Here is a 21237-nt window from a genome sequence, read left to right on the forward strand (position 1 = left end):
TTTAATTAATATATTATTATCATAATATATTAACAAATTATATATTTCAATCTATTAGTCAAATAATAAATCATTCTCTCTCTCCAAAATAATCTTGTCTAATTGCTAGCTTTGAGGGAAACCCAAAAAGATTGTGTGTGACATGATGACATCCCCATTTTCACGGCCAGAAAAGACCGATTTTGTTTATGCTTTATAAAAATCAGAGTACTTTTAATAAAAATGTTGTGGAATTTGTTCCCAGAAAAACACGATAAATATGTTATTAAAACATTTTCGAAGAAACGTATTTTTATTCATTTTAAAACATTTGGGATGTCATTGTCACTACAGAAACATAAGCATAAACAGAACTTACATTTATTTACACTAGTGATCTACATCTCTTTAATCTCTCAGTGTAATATGACTTCATATCAATACCTATGATATAAATAAACTGAGTGGTTCAGGTTGGGAAACCTGGTGAGTACATAGGGTTTTCAACCCACAATAATATAATTATTATGTTTAAACAATCAAGCAATTAAACCCAATTACCCATCCCCATTATCTTCTTTACTCTTAAGGATCTACCCTAAGAATCAGCTATTTCTCGTTCATTCATTCCTAAGGATTATCCTAAGGAATCGGCACGAAGTCCATCGTTACCAAAGCTTATAGATTACAACTGGTGAACACGTAGTCCAAAACATATGGTAAACACTTAGTTCAAAAGTAACTAGTGAATACACTTAGTTCAAAATACCTAGTGAACACACTCAGTTCAAAGATACGAAGTGAACACACTCAGTTCAAAGATACCTAGTGAACACACTCAGTTCAAAATACCTAATGAGCACCTAGTTCAAAAACACCTATAGGTTACGAGCCTGCTAGCGTTCCACCGGACCGTCTAGTATCGCCCATGGTCATCATCTATACTCCACTAGATGACTGGATCATTGACAACATTGATGTCTTCCATCGTGTTATCATAAAACAACTATTTCATCTACCCATGTTTTACCCAACACATTTTGTAGATATAAAATACATATGCAGTTTAAATCATTTAAAACATGTATAAAAATCTTTCACCCAGCATAGACAGCAAGTATTCAGACAATATGCACACACAGCACGTAATTTATATTAAAATACTTCATATCTATGTGTAAGATGAAAGGGACTATGCACTCACCTGAAAGGTGGTGACTCAGCACTCGGAAAGCGCTTCGATACTCTCAAAACAATTTTCCTTCGATAAAACCTAATACCAATACCACTAGGGTTTAGTCTATCGATAACCGCGACAAATTAATAGTCTAGCTATTATTATTATTATATAAGCGTTAAATAACACTCAATATAACTCATAATAATAGCTCAAATACTTATTATAAGTTCCTAATAACGTTACTATATTAAAACATAAGTTATACTAAAGATAAGGTAGGCATAGCTCACTTACAGCGGGTTTTCTCGAAAACCGGGCTTCGCTGGAGCAACGTTCCCGATCCGAAAGGCTCTTTTCTTGGAGCCGTCGGGCGCTCCGGGGCTTCCGCCTCGTGCTAGGGAGTTACCCTAGGCTTTGGGGGGTTAGGGAGGCTTAGAGAGAGAGTTTAGAGAGAGAAAGTAAGGTTTGAAGGTGTGAAGAATGAGGGAACCCGGCACCTCTATTTATAGGGGTGCTGACTGACCTACTCGCCGAGTTGGTACATGTGATGGCCTTCTGGTGGTGCCACGTGTCCAATTCTGGTGGTGCCACGTCACCCCTACCGCGTATCAGCCTTCAAACTTAAAAAAATCATAACTCTCGTATACGAGCTCCGTTTTCGACGTTCTTTATATCCATGCGTAGGTAAAATCAATATCTACAACTTTCTTTTAGACTCTGTTGGCTAATTGATATCAAATTTAACAGTAGGAGGAGTTTAGACTATTAAATGACCGCGAAGAATTCGTAACTCCTTCATACGGACTCCGTTTTTGTCTATCTTTTTACCGTTGAGTTCCTATTAATGAGATCTTCAACTCTCATTTAGGTCGCGTAAGCCAAAAACCACTCGAACTAAAATTCGAGTTTCAGGTTGTACACTGCTAAGCCGAATCTTAGAAAAATCATAACTTCTTCATACGAAGTCAGATTTGGGCGTTCTTTTTATGGATTTTCTCGGTTTAACATATTCTACGAATTTCGTTTAGATCACTAAGGCTAAAAAGTCCTCCATCGTAAATTCACTATTTACGTCTCCCGGTGCCGTGCCGGTTTTGCCGTTAAACTTTGGCGGTGTCATATCTTCTTCGTTATAACTCGAATTTCGGCGTTCTTTATATATACGGAAACCTTGAGACATATTCTACAACTTGGTTAAGACTATTTATTATAAATAATCTTTTGCCAAAAAGTCGTTTTCGACACTTATCGCCTCTAAATTTGATGGGTTTTGGTCATAAGACATCCTATGTGCTCATACAAACCCTAATGCTTGGATCTAGGTTTCTCTATTGTACATGAAAGTTATCCAAGACTATAAACCCTAATTCTAGCATACAAGTAATCATATTAACATGAGAATAGGTTTATAATGTTACCTTGATTGTTATGTAGAAATAACAATCCCAAATCTCCTTGTATTGACTTTGGAAGAATAAAGTCACAAGTGTCACTCCTCTAATGGTTCACAAACACCATAAGCAAGAGGATGAAGAGGAGAGAGGATGGAGGCTGCCCAAAACGTGTTCTAACCCTAGAAGAGAATTTCCCCACGTTTTTTAGCCTTAAGGGTTCTATATATAATGAGGTTATTAGGGTTATCTAACAAGGAAACCCTAATTTGGTTGCTTAAGCCCTAAGCAACCCATGGAGCCCTTTCCTTAAGGCCTTGGACGATTTCATATGGGCTTCCCCCATAGAATTCTTCCACCTTATAATAAAAGGCAATCCATGGCCCAAATTGCAATTATCTTATATTACAATTCCAGTCCCTTAAGTTTAATTAATCTCTTTTAGTCACAAAAACAATTACCAATTAACTATTGACTAATATTAATTAAACAATATGATTTCTCCTTTAATATATTATTCTCATAATATGTTAATAAATCATATTTAATCCTTTCTCTCCATAATTCATCCTATCAAGTTGCTTTGGTGAAGGCAACCCAAAAGGATCATGCACCATCGGGTCAAGTACATACCAAAATAGTTATGGACTTAGACACTAATCCAACAGTCTCCCACTTGGATAAGTCTAATAACTATTATGCATATGACTTCAGATCCTGATTTGCAATCGTAGTTTTCCAAAGCCGCTGTCAACTCTGATCCTATCAGATACGTGTGTCCTTTAGATAAGGGATCATATATTCCTCCATTATAGATATCATATGAGATATGATTTCAAATCATTCTCTTTGTAGTATATCTCAATTCCCGATTTATGACGACTGACTAATTGAACAAATCAAATTAGCCCTAGCCCGGCCGAGCATTTACGTTTTTCATCACTAAATCATCGAGGGGCCCTAAGATATCGCTTTTATCCTTCTTTGGCTAAAAGGAACGGATAAACTTTGATTCAATGCTCACTTGCACTCACTCACCGAATCACACACAACAATATGTTTTATGACACCAAGTTACTGGTGCGTTTACATATTATCAATGTGCAACCGATTTGCAAGATACAACTCACACATCTCGGTTTCAAGAATATAAGATGTTATCGTCTCACCAATCACTCGTGACACAATCCATGGAGTGATCCAAATGAGCGTGGGTTTAATCCAATGCTCAAATTCATATTCATAAGCACTCATGAACGTTGCAGCAAACATTTGCTTATGTCTAATACTCTTTTAGACAATCCACATACCAATTCACGACAGCCTTCATTCATACCTACTTCCAATATATGAACGACTGTGGCCCGTTCGAATAATTTGATTGTTCTTAACCAATTAAATTATTCAGGAAGTCAAAACATGCAAAGTGAAACACAAGAATAATACTAATCCCATATGGCCTCAAACCTTTGAGTATAAATAAAACTCCTTTTATTCATCACCATATCGATTACTCATTATTTGTCGTTTCGGGTAATCAACTTCTTACTTGAATTATTACACTTGTCCCATGCTCTTAGCATGCACACAATGTTTACCTATGGTTCTTACTTTTGTGAAATAGATCAAATTGAACACATTTCCAACCATTCTCATTTCACAACTCCAGATCCTTTTGCATAAGTGTAAGAATATCAAATTCTTGCTACTTATAAAATATGCTAGATTCTAACATTCTATGCAATGATCCTTTCGTAATGTCACTGCACCAAGTCACAAAGACTATTGCCAATGATATTACAAAGTCCTCTATCAGACATTGTTACAAGACAATTCCTTAGATATGATGTCTCTCACTCAAAGTACATTCCTTTGAACATCCTTTTGCATAAAAGTTTCCAATCTAGACATAGATTTTCAATATTCAATTCCCAATATGGACATGCTTCCATATTTTCCATATAACAAGTCATTCTTAATAGAATCTTTTCTATTTAAAATAATGTCGATATGGTCCATCCAATATGGAAACATTTCCATAATTTCCATATGACAACTCATTCTTAATAGAATCTTTTCTATTCATAATAATGTCGATATGGTCCATCTAATACCATGCTTCCAACTACTCACAAGCAACCAATCATCGTCGAACTTTGGATTGTCCTTTGATAGTTGTTTAATTATTTTAGTCAAAACCGATTCTAGTCCCTTTTCCCTCTAAATGCGCTAGACATTTGGAAATTTTAGAATGGTCAAATATTAAAGCATTTGCAATCGATCCTATACCCGAAGCGTATGAGACACGATGCATAATGTTTTATTTGCTATGTTCTCAAAATTCGAATTGTGAAGAGGAATGTCGTAGTCATAATCGAAATTTTAAGAACACACTATGTACTTTTGACTAAATTTATTAACATTTTTCAACCTAAGCCTTTAGATTTGAAATAAAGCATAATATTCTCGCCCTTAATTATAGTAAAACAACTTTACAACCCTTACGACTTTGCAAGGTATAACTCTTGTTTTCTATAATTAATATTGCCAACTTGCAATATGTGCTTTAATAATCATACAATCATAACATTTATGCTCCCACTATCATGATGATTATTATAAAACATAACACTTATGCTCCCACTAGCTTCAACATGTATTCATAAACATCTTAACTTCCAGAAAAACAATACCTATTGAATTTCTTAAGTCCATGTTTTTAATACTTAATGAAGGATTTATTATTTCTTGAAACTATTACATATGTGTTCAAGTTCACCCTAGACTATGCCTCTAATAGGCTACTCCACATGGTACAATCTACATGACTACTTCATAACTTGATCTTCAGTCATCCGTCGTTACTCTTGATTCCTTGCATTGCCAGCTGCTTTGTCAATGATGCTCCTTAGCTCTGGAGGTGCATTCGCTCCTGCTGCTTCATTTTTCTTCGGGCAGTCCCTAGATAAATGTCCTTTTTTGTTACATCCATAGCACACCTTACTCTTGGACGTGCACTTGCTGGCGTAATGCCTTGTCCTTCTACATTTGTATCAAGTCACCTTCTCATCGTATCCTTTATAGTGTTCTTGCAGTACATTTGGCGTTGTTGCTCTCATCGGACAATCTTGCTTGAAGTGTCCCTTTCCACTACACTTAAGGCAAACTTCCTCCTTGGTTAAGCATTTATGGGCATAATGACCAATCTTCCCGCATTTGAAGCAGGTCACTTCCTTAGGTCATCTCCTATTACACCATTTTGCTTCACCTCTCCCTTCTCTAGATTGTGTGAATAAGCCTTTCCTGTCAGACCTTGAAGATCCCTCAAATTTCCTCTTCTTGCCAATCTTAACCCTGATGGCTGCCTCAAGAGCAGGTGCCTGGCGTATTGGCACCATAAGTTTGTCCTTACTTTGTTGAAGTAAGCGCCTTGTTTCCTCCATATGTCGATCCAACATCGTCTGCACCATTGCTTGGACTTCTGACATCGTGATTGGCTCAGGTGCAACTACTAATTCTGTTGCATGCTCGTTCACTAGTGGCTTAGGCTGCGGGTTACTATCTCCAAATCCACTTTGAGTGTTCATCATGTCGATCTATACATCAAATTTAGATGTCCGGTGTAGAGTGACGAGAATTTAGATAGAGAAGATTTTATTTATGATCGACGTATAATTCTCCCTATCACTTTGAAAAGTTATATGTCAGTTCTAATATCGTAATTAAACGTTTAGAAACCTGAACACATAAAATTTCCAGATCTGGTCGGCAACAGACCATAGATCCGATCAAACGATAGCATAAAGCATCACAAATCATTTAACACATAAAATCATTTTAGGCATCTTCCCTAATTAAGCTAGTGCTTGTGTCTATTCAGGTGTACCTCCTAAAATATATTAGACACACTCCTCATGATCATCGCTTAGCATTCTAAGTTTAAGTCTAGAAATTTCCTACAAATTCCTAGTTCGCTTAAACTAATGCTCTGATACCAACTATGATATCCCCATTTTCACGGCCAGAAAAGACCGATTTTGTTTATGCTTTATAAAAATCAGAGTACTTTTAATAAAAATATTGCGGAATTTGTTCCCAGAAAAACACGATAAATACGTTATTAAAACATTTTCGAAGAAATGGATTTTTATTCATTTTAAAACATTTGGGATGTCATTGTCAATACATAAACATAAGCATAAACAGAACTTACATTTATTTACACTAGTGATCTACATCTCTTTAATCTCTCAGTGTAATGTGACTTCATATCAATACCTGTGATATAAATAAACTGAGTGGGTCGGGTTGGGAAACCTGGTGAGTACATAGGGTTTTCAAACCACAATAATATAATTATTATGTTTAAACAATCAAGCAATTAAACCCAATTACTCATCCCCATTATCTTCTTTACTCTTAAGGATCTACCCTAAGAGTCAGCTATTTCTCGTTCATTCATTCCTAAGGATTATCCTAAGGAATCGGCACGATGTCCATCGTTACCAAAGCTTATAGATTACAATTGGTGAACACGTAGTCCAAAACATCTGGTAAACACTTAGTTCAAAAGTAACTAGTGAACACACTTAGTTCAAAATACCTAGTGAACACACTCAGTTCAAAGATACCTAGTGAACACAATCAGTTCAAAATACCTAATGAGCACCTAGTTCAAAAACACCTACAGGTTACAAGCCTGCTAGCGTTCCACCGGACCGTCTAGTATCGCCCATGGTCATCATCTATACTCCACTAGATGACTGGGTCATTGACAACATTGATGTCTTCCATCGTGTTATCATAAAACAACTATTTCATCTACCCATATTTTACCCAACACATTTTGTAGATATAAAATACATATACAGTTTAAATCATTTAAAACATGTATAAAAATCTTTCACCCAGCATAGACAGCAAGTATTCAGACAATATGCACACACAGCACGTAATTTATATTAAAATACTTCATATCTATGTGTAAGATGAAAGGGACTATGCACTCACCTGAAAGGTGGTGACTCAGCACTCGGACAGCACTTCGATACTCTCAAAACAATTTTCCTTCGATAAAACCTGATACCAATACCACTAGGGTTTAGTCTAACGATAACCGCGACAAATTAATAGTCTAGCTATTATTATTATTATTATATAAGCGTTAAATAACACTCAATATAACTCATAATAATAGCCCAAATACTTATTATAAGTTCCTAATAACGTTAATATATTAAAACATAAGCTATACTAAAGATAAGGTAGGCATAGTTCACTTACAGCGGGTTTTCTCGAAAACCGGGCTTCGCTAGAGCAGCGTTCCCGAGCCGAAAGGCTCTTTTCTCGGAGCCGTCGGGCGCTTCGGGGCTTCTGCCTCGTGCTAGGGAGGCTTAGAGAGAGAGTTTAGAGAGAGAAAGTAAGGTTTGAAGGTGTGAAGAATGAGGGAACCCGACACCTCTATTTATAGGGGTGCTGACTGACCTACTCGCCGAGTAGTAGGACCTACTCGCTGAGTTGGTACATGTGGTGGCCTTCTGGTGGTGCCACGTGTCCAATTCTGGTGGTGCCACGTCACCCATATCGCGTATCAGCCTTCAAACGTAGAAAAATCATAACTCTCGTATACGAGCTCCGTTTTCGATGTTCTTTATATCCATGCGTAGGTAAAATCAATATCTACAACTTTCGTTTAGACTCCGTCGGCTAATTCTCGACCGATGTCAAATTTAATAGTAGGAGGCGTTTAGACTGTTAAATGACCGCGAAGAATTCGTAACTCCTTCATACGGACTCCGTTTTTGTCTATCTTTTTACCGTTGAGTTCCTATTAATGAGATCTTCAACTCTCATTTAGGCCGCGTAAGCCAAAAACCACTCGAACTAAAATTCGAGTTTCAGGCTGTATACTGCTAAGCCGAATCTTAGAAAAATCATAACTTCTTCATACGAAGTCAGATTTGGGCGTTCTTTTTATGGATTTTCTCGGTTTAACATATTCTACGACTTTCGTTTAGATCACTAAGGCTAAAAAGTCCTCCATCGTAAATTCACTATTTACGTCTCCCGATGTCGTGCCGGTTTTGCCGTAAAACTTCGGCGGGGTCATATCTTCTTCGTTATAACTCGGATTTCGGCATTCTTTATATATACGGAAACCTTGAGACATATTCTACAACTTGGTTGAGACTATTTATTATAAATAATCTTTTGCTGAAAAGTCATTTTCGACACTTATCGCCTCTAAATTGACTAGCTCGGATCTACGGGCGTTACATTGTGCTACTGTCAATTCAAGTTTATGATAATTATAGTTATGAGCTTAGACACCTAATCCAACAGTCTTCCACTTAGAAAAGTGTAACACTCGGTTACGAATTTCTTCATTATTCGGGGTTGTGGCCGATCATCTGTCGTCATAAGGCTTAGGATCTTTGGGAAGAAATATTTATACCCATTTGGATGTGTGTAAGTTGTATGTTTGTGAAATAGGTGGAAGTGAGGGATTTCGTTTTGGATAAAGGTGAAAGGAAGGATGTTAATTAGAAGATGAGTCGGTTTATTGAGCACTTCCACCCAATATGTTGGTGGAGAGTTTAGGAGGCTAATAAGGAAGTTGTTAAGGATCAGCCGATAGAGCCGAAAATTAAAGAGAAAAAGAAATTATATTTTAGGAGAGAATCGTGGCCGTTGATTCAATGATATTGAATAGAATCGTATGATTTCAAATGATTGAAAATTTGAGATACATATATACAAGAGTATATATATATATATATATATATATATATATATATATATATATATATATATATATATATATATATATATATATATATATATATATATAGGGTTAGGTTCATGTAAGACGGCCTAATTTTGTGAGACCGTGAGACGTATTTGCATTTTAAAATTATTTTTAGAATATGTACAGTGTAATATTCTATTTAGAATATTTCACGTATTTTTCAAAAAAAAATAGGATTTTTTTATTTTTTTATTTTTTTAGTTAATTCAAGTTCCGAAAATAATATTTAAAAAAAGAATTTTTAGATTTTTCCATTTATTTTGCATTTTAAAATTATTTTTTAGAATATGTCAGTGTAATATTCTATTTAGAATATTTCACGTATTTTTTCAAAAAAAAACGGGATTTTTTATTTATTTTTTTTAGTTAATTCAAATTCCGAAAATAATATTTAAAAAAAAAAAAAGAATTTTTGGATTTTTCCATTTATTTTGCATTTTAAAATTATTTTTAGATTTGGTATCACGGTCTCACAAAATTAGAATGTCTCAAATAAACCTAAACCTATATATATATATATATATATATATATATATATATATATATATATATATATATATATATATATATATATATATATATATATATATATATATATATATATATATATATATGACAAAACTCAATACATGTGGCGAAATACATGAGTCCATGGGCTATATGACAAACTTTGACAGTGGGCTAATACGAAATACAACATAAAGCCATAATAAATAAATATGCTAACAATTGGGTCATTTAAGGGCATTGTGATTTCTTTCTTTAATACAGAGACACCTATGAATTTTTTGAGTGACCCGACAAAAAGAATGTCAACCCTTAAACCAATCGACATTTTGGTTTTTGGATGGGTTGGAGGGAAACACGTGTGTGTCAACCTTAGTAGGGTATCCCTTCTCATGGGCTTAAGGGCTGAGGGTTTCATGGCGGGGCATGCTACGTTAAAAGTTGCTACATGCAAAGTCACAAAACATGAGAAGTCGTGCATTGAAAATCAACATGTGTTCATACCATTTGTGTTTGATATGTTTTGTTTCCTCATGTTGGATGTGATGGAACTTTTTTCTAGGGTACAACGAATCATGCATATCAATGTTATGTCCCCTAGATCTATGAATGTAGACTTAAAAAAATCGGGTTTCTCATACAAAAAAGTTTAGCTACCTAGCTTGTTGGTCATTTGTCTTCTCACTTTTTGTATTTTTGTATTGTTACCCCCTAAATAATTGAAGGGGTTAAAATCAAAAGGTTAAAAAAAAGTCATTATCAAAAAAAAATTAATGAATCAAACTTCTAAATAAATCAAATCTCAACGAACTAGTTATGTGTCCAGCAGAGAAGAAACCTAAAACTCAAAAACAAAAACACCAAACATACAAATTGTTCAAGGAAAAGCTAAAGTTGACTACCGGCATTGTATCACCTAGACGAGAGATTCCTTACAGTCTTCACCGTCTTCGTGAAGAACAGATGGCCTGTACATCGTGAAGAACAGATGGCCTGTACATGTAAAACATCACCATATAGAACACAAGACTGCTGCTTTCCTGTAAGACAGTTTGTTGTAACACCATAATTAAAAGGCATACGAAAACCATTAAAGAGTACACATCCGTGAGCGATAACGACATCCCAAAGTTTGAAGTATCCGAAGCCTTTGTGAGCGCCAAATCCGAGAAAAAAGCAGTGTGGAAGAAAACAACGACGCAACAGTTGGTATCTATAAATAGAATAATCATATGTTTCAAATCCAACCAATCTTCATAATAAGGGCCGGATTCCCCTACCAATATATAACCCACATTAACCAAAACACGAACTAAGATCAGTATCGTCAAAAGAATTATTTCCCAATCTGGCAAAACCCGCTTTCGGAAACTCCATCCGGCGGCGGTCAACACGAGTACAGTGTACAAAAGCACATTCCTCATTACCTTAAATATGTTAAATAAGATATACCATCCATGATGAGTACCTGTAACCTTCAAATCATGTTGATCCGCAGTCGAACAGATAAAGTGAAGTACAGTGATCCAAATCAACATAGCCATTAGTAAATGGATCATCTGAAAACGTTTCTGGTTCTTGAAGCATAGGTTGACCCAAAACCCTAGAAAATACAGATAAACGAGGAAGAATCCAAAGTAAACATACGGCTGCGGTTGGCCGGCTGATAAATAATCTTTGGTGGTGCCGTCATCTGCAACGTTGTAGAGCTCTGTGCGGAGATTCATGGTCACGAGGGATTGGTTATTGCAGTTGGCGAAGTAGAGTGAGTATTTACCGGGATATGTAACATGGTATGACGTGTTAAAGGATGCGTGAGGAGGAGGCGAGAGATCTTGGAATGTAAAGAGGACTGTGATGTTCTTGATATCTAAGGCGCACATATCAGGGTTTGGTTTGATTTCGAAGGGGTAGCGTTCTGATAATTCATGCGAGTAAAGGAAGAAACCAATACGTGAAGGATCTGCAGGTTGTGATGAGTTGGAGGTGGAGGAGATTCCGACGGAGGAGACAGAGACGGAAACGTAGCCGGTATGTGAGTATTCAAACTCCGAGAAGAGGATATCTTCCTTGGATTGGATCTCAACGGAGTTGATATCCGCCGTGGATGGTGCAGCGAAGAGGAAGAACAGGAGGAGAACGGCAGTGAGAATCCTCATGTTAGATTCTCAGGTTGTGGGTTGACGGCGGAGGAAGGCGGTGGTGGGGAGACAGTGAGCGTACGTTGAACCTTTTTTTTTTGTTTTTTTTTCCTTTCGGATATATTTATATAGAAAAAGGTCAACTACTATCCATGCAGATACGTTTCACCTTTTATTGAGCTTTTCTTAATAAACGCAATAATACTTATCAAGATAGCATACGTACCTTGAATTTAGGATGTGATTGAGTTATTTCAATTAAAAATCCAGAATGATCTAAATAGAATGCCGTGAATTTAATGATGATGAGTTATTCCATGAATATCAAAATTCCGGAATCCCTTCAAGAATACCTATCAAGAAAATTAACTTAAACCTTTGATTACATTTATCCCTCATCATCAGTCTCGCTTTAAATTAATTATTGTGCTATTTATCCAATATATTTTGTTAGGTGTTTTGGTGAAAGAAAAAAAAATAAACTGCATTAAAAAAAATAATAATAAAATAAAAACTTCCCTTTGTGGTTCAGTAATTTTATCTAAAAACTTATGGAACGAGTTTTGTTCTTGAGAGTTGAGATATGTTGATCCATGTACATCTTCTTCAGTTCTTCTAAAATTGTGTAAATCAGAATAAGACATGTTTTTTTTAGTTCTTATTAGTGTGGAAGTTTTTTAAGTTTGTAATTACTTTCACAAATTACATTCGTAAGAGATTTATTCTTGTTTTTTATCAATAAATTGTTTTACCTAGCTACTTCAATATATAATATTATTAGGTGTAAAATGTTTTGTTTTTTTGTTAAAAACGTTAATGGAATAAGGATGCAAATCTGGAGAATCGGGTTTTCTGTCATTCACACAACTAGTCGGGTAATGCCTAAAAAATCGCAATCAACAATGCAAATGATAAGGATTCACGATACCCTACTTTCTAACAAAAGTACACCAAAAACCTTTTTACTTTTAAATCATATATACTCAATATGTAGGTTTATAACAATAGGAAACAAATTTATTTCATTGCATGTCAAAATACAATACCTCAAAATAGGTACGGCATAATTCGGGTGTTTAATAAATCAACAATAATAAGAATTTTGTGATTAAAATCGTATTCTAGTTTAATGATTTATAAAATAAATAAGAATCCTATGACAGCATCGCCTGGAACCTTTTTAAAAAGAGGATTAATCAGATTTAAAAATAAGGTCTTTGATTTTCTTGGTTTGTGTTAATGTGTTTCATGATTTGTAGTAGAACTCAAAGTGATACTATGGTTTTTTGACCAGTTATTTTAGTTGAAATTGGCACAACTAACATCAGGTTTTCAGAATTCCATGATAATTGTAACACTACTTTGTAGCTTGTTACATTATGAATGTTTATTTTTTCTAATGTCTGTCTATATACACCATCAAATATCAAATACACATTGACATTCGCAAGAAATGATTGTCAGTTATTTGCTTCAGGAGCTATCAACGACTCAGTACACGGATCCTCACTGGATATTGTAAGTGTCTGACTAGGATTCTGCCAAAAGTGATTCCTTAAGGCCCTAAACTTGGGATTTATAGTTGAAAATCCAGGGTCAGATAGCAAATCTTGAACACTCGTGCGACCCTCTAACATGTTCATGGCTTGTGACATAGTTGGCCTAAGTGTAGGTGATGCATTCGTGCACAAAAGAGCCACATTCAAAAGTGTCATTGCTTCCTCCGATGAATACTCGGATCCCAAATCCGGATCAACCAATTCCAATAAACTCCCTCTCTCTTGCAGAACATATGCCTGTAAAGTGAAAACAAAAGAAATTAATATTATTACAGTTGACTTTTTTGGTCAAAAATTGAGATTTTGCTTACCCAATCAAGAAGGTAAACAAACTCTTCTTTGGGTCTATAGTTGGTGTTGCTTTTTCCACTAACTGTTTCTAATACCACGATTCCAAAACTGTAAACATCTGCCTTGGGAGTCAAGTAACCTCGCATCGCGTACTCCGGAGCCATGTAACCTCTAAAAAACAACAGTTAGTATTAAATAGGATGTATTGATGTAATATGTGTAACAAAAGCAAGCTTAAAGAACATAACATACATGGTTCCTGCAATACGAGTACTGATGTGGGTATTTCCATCATCAGTAAGCTTTGCCAAACCGAAATCAGATATTTTTGCATTCAGGTCTTTATCGAGCAACACATTGCTAGTTTTGATGTCTCTGTGTACAATTCTTAGTTGTGATTCTTCATGGAGATACACCAAGCCTCGGGCTATCCCTAAACATACCTTCCACCTCACTGGCCATGTCAGCTTTGCTTTCGACACTTTATCTCGACCTAATGCCATGGTATTATAAAATTAGCGAGAAAGAAGATTTTCATCAGTTTCTAAATTTTATGATAAGCTTACCGAAAAGGGCACGAGATAGGCAGTTATTCTCCATGTACTCATAAATCAAAGATAACTGGTTGCCTTCAACACAACATCCGTATAGTTTCACAAGATTTGGGTGTTGTAAAGCTGAAATCATGCCGATTTCATTCACGAATTCGCGAGTTCCTTGTTTTGACTTTGATGATAGTTGTTTCACTGCAATGATTGTCCCATCTGATAATGAACCCTATTATACATATTACATATTTTATTAGTAACATAAAAATAATAAAATTTGTGCTTTGAACGAATTGACAGTTGACAGTTGACACCACCTTGTAAACAGCACCAAAACCACCTTCGCCAAGCTTGTTTGACAAATCAAAGTTTTTAGTTGCAGCTTTTATCTGTCTTAGAGTGAATATTCCAGTTTGCAGATCCAGACCTTTGAGCTCTGTTATATAAATTTAAAAAAAAAAAAAAATGTATTGTATTAAGTTTGTGACTAGTTTTTTTGCAAATTTAAACGTTCAGACAATATTAGAAAAGGTATTTACCTCTATCTTTCGCATTTTTAGCCGTAAAGAAGCCTTTTCTCCACAAGATAAGTATGATTAACAATATAAAAAACACTCCTCCACCAACAATTGCTACTATTAAACTAACTGCAATTTTTTTCCCATAAACAGGGGGGTCGAAATCTGTATGACAATGCAATGTTAGAACTTAAAAAAACAGCACTGAGAGAATTTATAACATAATAAGCTGACATGGAAATGATTTATAGGTTGTTTCTTTTTCACTTAATGTGGACAGATATGTATGATTGTTTCTAACCCTTTACCTATTTTCCTTTTTACTTTTTTCCTCCAAACTCCTCTAACATTAATGAAGTTTAACAAAATTGATGACCATTGTGAACTTTGTGTTTTGGAATGTAAAGATAAAACCGACTCTATATATACAACACTTTAATTAGACAGACATAATGAAGAATGACTTACTTGGATCAAGTGAAATGGCTGATATTAAAGGACCATAAATTCCTCTAACTGGAATTCCAGTAGTGCCCCTTCCAGCCCAATAAAGTTGAATCTTGACCGTGTTACTCGTCACATTGACTGTGAATTTTTTTGTAATTGGCCTACCAGCACCTCCAGCCTCTTTTGCAATATCAAAATCCTTCAATTTCAACTCCCCCTACATTTTTTTTTAAAAAAAAAATTTAAAACTCATGTTCAAAAGTTTCATAGGCATATATGGATATACTATTGTAATTCATAGTTAAATCACCTGGACATAAACATCAAATACGCGCTTTCCAAGGTTGTTATATGTGCTGTCTTGGGTGAAAACAATCTCAGCAAAGTGAAGGCTAAGATTGTAATTTCCGTTGAGAAGACAGAGTCCATAGTAAGTGAGAGAAATAGCAGCTGTGCGTGCTGACGTGTACAATTCTGTTTCGGATGATGACACGTTATGGAGACTTGATACATTTGAAAGAGTGTAGATATCAGAATCATGATCATCATCTAAAAAGTGTCCAGTGCTGCTAAATGCCCAGTTTCTTTCCCCATAATATGTTGCTGCGCCTTTTGCTTCTAAATCAGCTTTGTATCTAGTGGTGTTGTTGATATTTACTTCTTTGCCCCCGCAATTGATGTGTAGAGAATAGGCTTCTGAAGGAGAATATGGGAACTTAGTTGACATTTAAGATGAAGTGAATTGATGTTTATTATAGTTTACTCACGTTGTCTAGTTGAACTAGAACATGGGAAATCTTTCCTTAGACATGGATGAATATTGCTTCTACATTAAAAATAAATAAATAAATAATCAAGTTATCATGTAGTTTTTGATGGTTTCACATAATAAAAATGTCACGTGTCTTACTGTTTGTTTGTGGACAAAGAATACCCCTCCACCATGTTTCTGATTCAAGTAAGCAAAAATTTAAGAATAAACATGAGTATGAAAAAAAGAACAAAAGAAAAAAGAAAAAGTGGAAAAACTTACATTGTCCCACGTGGACATTCATTTGGACCAGAAGAATCCCATGTAAAACGGTTATAGGAAACATCCCTGAAAAGGCATATATTGGGAAAATATTTTACTTTTTGATTATCCAAAGATGTAAATTATGTAGGGAAAGATGGCTATTTAAGAAAATATTGTACTTACACAGTTTTGGAGCTTGAGAAGACCCATCCAGGTATAGGTCCAGTAAGATTATTATCTGTCAAATAACTATAAAACAGTGTCACCTTTTAGAAAATTGATTACAGTTATTAGAAAACAACATAATATTGTTGAAGATAATTCACTTACATGTAATCTGTTTTGCCTAGTTCAGAAAAAGATGATGGGATTTCACCAGTCAAATTGTTGAAGCTGAGGTCTCTACAACAATTAAAAAAATATATATCATGAATAAGTTACAAGACAATGTAATTTTATACATATACCAACCTTTATACTTACAGAGTTTTCAGTGTTCTCATATTCCCCACGTATTCAGGGATTGTCCCACGGATCAAACAATTTCTAAGTACCCTGTGTAATTCCAGATTATAATTAATATTTAATATTTTTACTTCAATAATAATACGATGCTTTATTATAAAAATAATCAAAAACTCACAATTTACTCAGATCTTCCATTTTCTGCAGTTGTGGGAAACTAGATCCTGTAGTTTTCAAGTCACTGATCCTTCTGTAACACAAGAGTAATATTAAATATTTTACATGTTAGATATATTAGATAAAGGAATCAGTAAGTTTGTATATTCAGAGAGGAAATAAGGTAAAAAGAACTATACATACAGATCATTTAGTTTTGTTAACACAGAGATGCTAGAAGGAATTGGCCCCTCAAGAGAACAACCTTGTAGATGCCTGCATTATTAAAAAGAAAATATTGACATCTTTTAGATTAACACATCTCTAGAAACCAAAAGAAACCTCCAACAAAAATAAATAAAATGTGCTTACAATTTCTGAATTTGTGTCCAGTTGCCAATGAAGTCTGGTATCTTTCCAGTGAAATTATTGTCACTTATCCTCCTAAAATTGTAAGTAACAAAAGTTATAATTTGAATCTATTATTATATTTATACATTGAAAATTTTACAAGATGTATTTATACTCACATATCAGTCAAGTTGGTAAGTTTTCCAAGTCCAACAGGCAGTGGGCCAGAGAATTCATTTGAAGCCAGAACACTGGGAATACAAAATTTTATATGAAAATATGGATCAAACTTATAATTTCAATCTATTATTTTTCTTTCTTGGTGTTTTAATCAGAAGTAGGCAAGGGTAAAAAGGTGAAAAGTTATTAGTTATTACAGTTTCTGCAAATTTTTCATGTTGACAATCTCTTGGGGTATGGATCCTGAAAAGCGATTTCCTTCCATGCTCCTACAAAATGTTGAAGAAACAATCAAAATTAAGGGGTTTTTTTTTTACTATTTATAGTATTATAACAAAATAAAAAGGGGTGATGTTGTTTACAGATTTACAAGGGTAGTTATTCTGGTGAGAACTCTTGGAAATGGGCCGGATAATCTGTTTCCCATGAGAGAGCTGCATATAGTCATGGATTATTGTAAGATTTGTTACTACAGTAAAATAATTATTAATTATTTTTCACAGGTAAAAAAAAAAATAGGTGGTTCATACAGGTCACCCAAGCGCATAGTAGCCCATTGGGGAGGTATAGTTCCATTGAGGTAGTTACGACTGAGATCCCTGGATTAAAAAGCACACAATTATAATTATTTTATTATTATCATTTCATAAACATAAAACGCATAACTTTTATTGATTAATAATGTCTTAATCAAAGAGATCTTGCTTACAATTGTGTAAGGTATCGAAGCTTGGAAAACTCTGGTGGAATAGCAGCTGAGATGTTCTGGGATTTCAAAGCTCTGCATTGTTAACAGAAATTAAAAAATTTTATGGTTTGAAATTATTCAAAAAAAATTAAGTCTATCTCCATCTCATAAGAATTGCAGCAATTTCCTATTATATAAGTTTTTTTTTTAAAAAAAAAGATGGTAAACTTTTGTTTCATAAACTTTAAACAACAAATACTCAATGTGCATGTTGAATTGTTAGATGTGGTATTTATATAATTAATGCTAAAAATATGTACAATTACTCTAGTAATAGATGTATTTTGACTAATGTTACAGAATCCTATCAATATTTATAAACGAACAAATTGATAAAATCATATAGTAATTAGGATTTTTACAAGTAAACCATGTAAATGTATATTATGTATATTTACAAACATATTTATTGGGTGGATTTTTTAATTTTTTAGAAATACTGTATCTCATATTTTCAACACCAACAACAATGTAATAAGATCTATTGAGCTACCCTAGAATGAGACAGTTTATTCGGATATAATTCCATAATTACTCATGAACAGAAACGCGTCAAGTTTTTAGCATCATTATGTTTAAAATTATAATATTGATATCACGATTTTATCATATTTAAATGTACTTATCTTTTCATTATTGTATTTAAAATAACTCCATGCAATTGACTAGGTCAATAAATCTTTTTCTAATTCGTTTTGGTATTTTGTTCCTTAAATAGTCAAAAAACATTCACTAGAATACAAATAAATCTTACGTCCTGTAAAATTGCAAGTTCTTTCATTTTCATTTACAACATAAAAAAGTTACATCTTGATTCTCATATAGAAGTTACAATTTTCTATTTGTTTATTTTTTTTTTCTTGAATAAACCAACACTAACGTTTTTGTCAATACAATTCTTTTGCAGTAGATATTTTATATATTTGATAAATAATTAATCAAACTATACGATTAACAAACATTGTAATTTATTACATATAATTAATTTTAACCCATAAATAAAAGAATAGTGTATCACTAATTCACTATTCAATAAACGGTTCATGACTTATTCATTTAATTTTACCAACCGAGTTGCTTTCGTGCCTCTCCATTTATGCCTAAATTGGTAAATTATTATAGTTACATAATTGGATATGAAATTAATTTCATTGCTTATTTTGATAAAAAAAAATTGTAAGTTTATTGCCTAAATAAGCCAATAACAAACTTAAATATGAGTCTCATGTCACTTAATGACAAAGAAAGTTGTTGACCTTTCAAGTGATGCTTTAGACACTGCCTCGTATATTTTACTAAAACAAATTTTAAAAAAATAAAAGTAAAAACTACAATCGAACTCATTGATACAATGATACTTATAATAATTTTAATATATTAATAGCTACCTTTAATTTTATTTTATTTAAAACATTCTGTTTTTTAGGTCATATTGTTTTTTTTTTGGTTAAAAGATGGAGTAATATCTAGAAGATGGGGACAATAGGACTCGTACAACTGTCAGCTGATTCCAGCTTGGCAGTCAACAAGATCGGGTTGACTATCTTCCAAGTCAAAGCTACTGTCCTATGAGGCTATGACTATCTATGTATGTATAAAGTATAAAACTATAAACTATAAACAATACAATTCAGATTGATCTTTTTTTATATATATATAAAATGCGCCAAGATTTACATGCTTTTTGATAAATACGCCAAGATTCACATGTTTTGATAAATTCGTCAAGATCAAGATGAATTTAATACTCAAAACATTATTAGAATTTAGAACAATTTCATAATTAGTAGTTAGCTCTATCAAAAAATCTAATGAAGAGTTATAAATTATATATGAGCATGAAGAGCTTTTTTTAGAAGTTAATTAATAAGAATCAACCCATAAAGAGCTTTTTACCAGTGGAGAAGATAGTCTTTTTGGGTCAGTATATCAAATTACAGAAAACTTTGTCCCCATAATAAGATTATTATTACTTTAAAAGTTTAGTTTTTCCTCCAATGATTGTGGATTCTGAAGGTTCATGAACATCGAAGAACAAAAATCACATATAATTATCTAAAATGCATCGGTAGTTCCTAAAATGAAAACAGAAATCTATCGTTGGAACATTGTGTATGTATATATGTGTGCAAATTGCAATGAATGTTGATTAGACGAGATTTAGGCCATAGATTTTCGTAAATTCGTAAGGATATCGACTTCATCTTCCCTAATTAACATTTGGATTCCAAATTGCCATAACCAAATTAGGAATACGTACATGCGAACGACGCGGCAGGTGGCATTTTGTTCGAAAGAGCAATCACAGTTAACAGAGACCTCGAATCCTTTTGGGAACTCGCCGCGGCCCCAATTCCCTTCGCCACTGCACGGATTCTTATCCAAATCCCATTCTTTCGTCCCATTTATCCCCAATTTTTCACCTATTTCTTTCAGTACCTTCACTGCATCAATCCACACACACACACAAACAACCACCATTAACCTCTCCGTCATTCTTCGATTCAGAACGAAGTAATCAATGAAGATACAAAAGGAACACCTACCTTCTGTCTCGTCTAGCTTTGGTGATTGTGCGGATGCAAAACTTTTGTACAAAATCAATGAAAACATGAAGAACAAGATACTTTTCATGTTGCTGATTGTAGGATGCTCCTGAGACTTAGTGGAGCAAATGAGACGAGTATATCATATAGTGCGAGAGAACAAGAGAGTAACGACAATAATAATTGTCGATAAAGAAAGGTGTACAGCAGGTCAGAGCTGAAAATGGCGACTAGAATTAATTGGGGGAGATGGAGATGAGGGTTAGTTTGGCCCCATTGGGCATTACGAATCTCTCATGTGGGAATAAAATCTTATTTTATGAAGATAAACTCTTGTTTAAATTATCAAATATCAGATAATTAGTTACATAATACGCGATAATTTATAAAGTAGAGCCATCGACACT

The 21237-nt window shown here is 34.0% G+C and overlaps 2 protein-coding genes across 3 annotated transcripts; both read right to left on the reverse strand.

Moving 5' to 3' along the window:
* Positions 1 to 10806: 10806 nt before the first annotated feature.
* LOC111914563 (protein CANDIDATE G-PROTEIN COUPLED RECEPTOR 7) lies at positions 10807 to 12024 on the reverse strand. Its single transcript, XM_023910276.1, has one exon. The coding sequence runs from the start codon at positions 12022 to 12024 to the stop codon at positions 10807 to 10809; it is 1218 nt and encodes a 405-aa protein (XP_023766044.1).
* A 1311-nt stretch (positions 12025 to 13335) lies between these two features.
* LOC111914640 (probable LRR receptor-like serine/threonine-protein kinase At1g07650) lies at positions 13336 to 21095 on the reverse strand. Of its 2 annotated transcripts, none has more exons than XM_023910337.3 (24): positions 20831 to 21095; positions 20545 to 20728; positions 18246 to 18317; positions 18067 to 18135; positions 17899 to 17970; positions 17734 to 17805; positions 17536 to 17607; positions 17378 to 17449; positions 17210 to 17281; positions 17028 to 17099; positions 16868 to 16939; positions 16715 to 16786; positions 16568 to 16633; positions 16403 to 16468; positions 16280 to 16318; positions 16137 to 16195; positions 15680 to 16062; positions 15391 to 15586; positions 14944 to 15087; positions 14722 to 14840; positions 14423 to 14633; positions 14109 to 14349; positions 13877 to 14027; positions 13336 to 13802 (listed from the first exon to the last, which is right to left on the reverse strand). In XM_023910337.3, exons 1-24 carry the CDS (start codon positions 20916 to 20918, stop codon positions 13467 to 13469), a joined length of 3000 nt encoding a protein of 999 aa, XP_023766105.1. In that variant the 5' UTR covers positions 20919 to 21095; the 3' UTR covers positions 13336 to 13466. The 2 variants fall into 2 exon arrangements, with proteins under 2 accessions (XP_023766105.1, XP_023766104.1); XM_023910336.3 differs by having other exon boundaries at positions 15680 to 16065; positions 20831 to 21094.
* Between the last annotated feature and the right edge of the window lie 142 nt (positions 21096 to 21237).

This window comes from Lactuca sativa, chromosome 4, assembly GCF_002870075.4.
Source record: "Lactuca sativa cultivar Salinas chromosome 4, Lsat_Salinas_v11, whole genome shotgun sequence".
In the NCBI taxonomy this organism is placed as follows: domain Eukaryota; kingdom Viridiplantae; phylum Streptophyta; class Magnoliopsida; order Asterales; family Asteraceae; genus Lactuca; species Lactuca sativa.

Bases quoted from the DNA above. Each gene is read 5' to 3' on its own strand.
- LOC111914563 (XM_023910276.1), bottom strand. From the start codon at position 12,024: ATGAGGATTCTCACTGCCGTTCTCCTCCTGTTCTTCCTCTTCGCTGCA.
- LOC111914640 (XM_023910336.3), bottom strand. From the start codon at position 20,918: ATGAAAAGTATCTTGTTCTTCATGTTTTCATTGATTTTGTACAAAAGT. The intron at 17,450-17,535 runs GTGAGTATAAAT...TTACAATTTTAG, and splicing joins CTTACCAACTTGACTGATAT to GAGGATAAGTGACAATAATT. The intron at 14,841-14,943 runs GTAAATACCTTT...TTTATATAACAG, and splicing joins TAAAAATGCGAAAGATAGAG to AGCTCAAAGGTCTGGATCTG.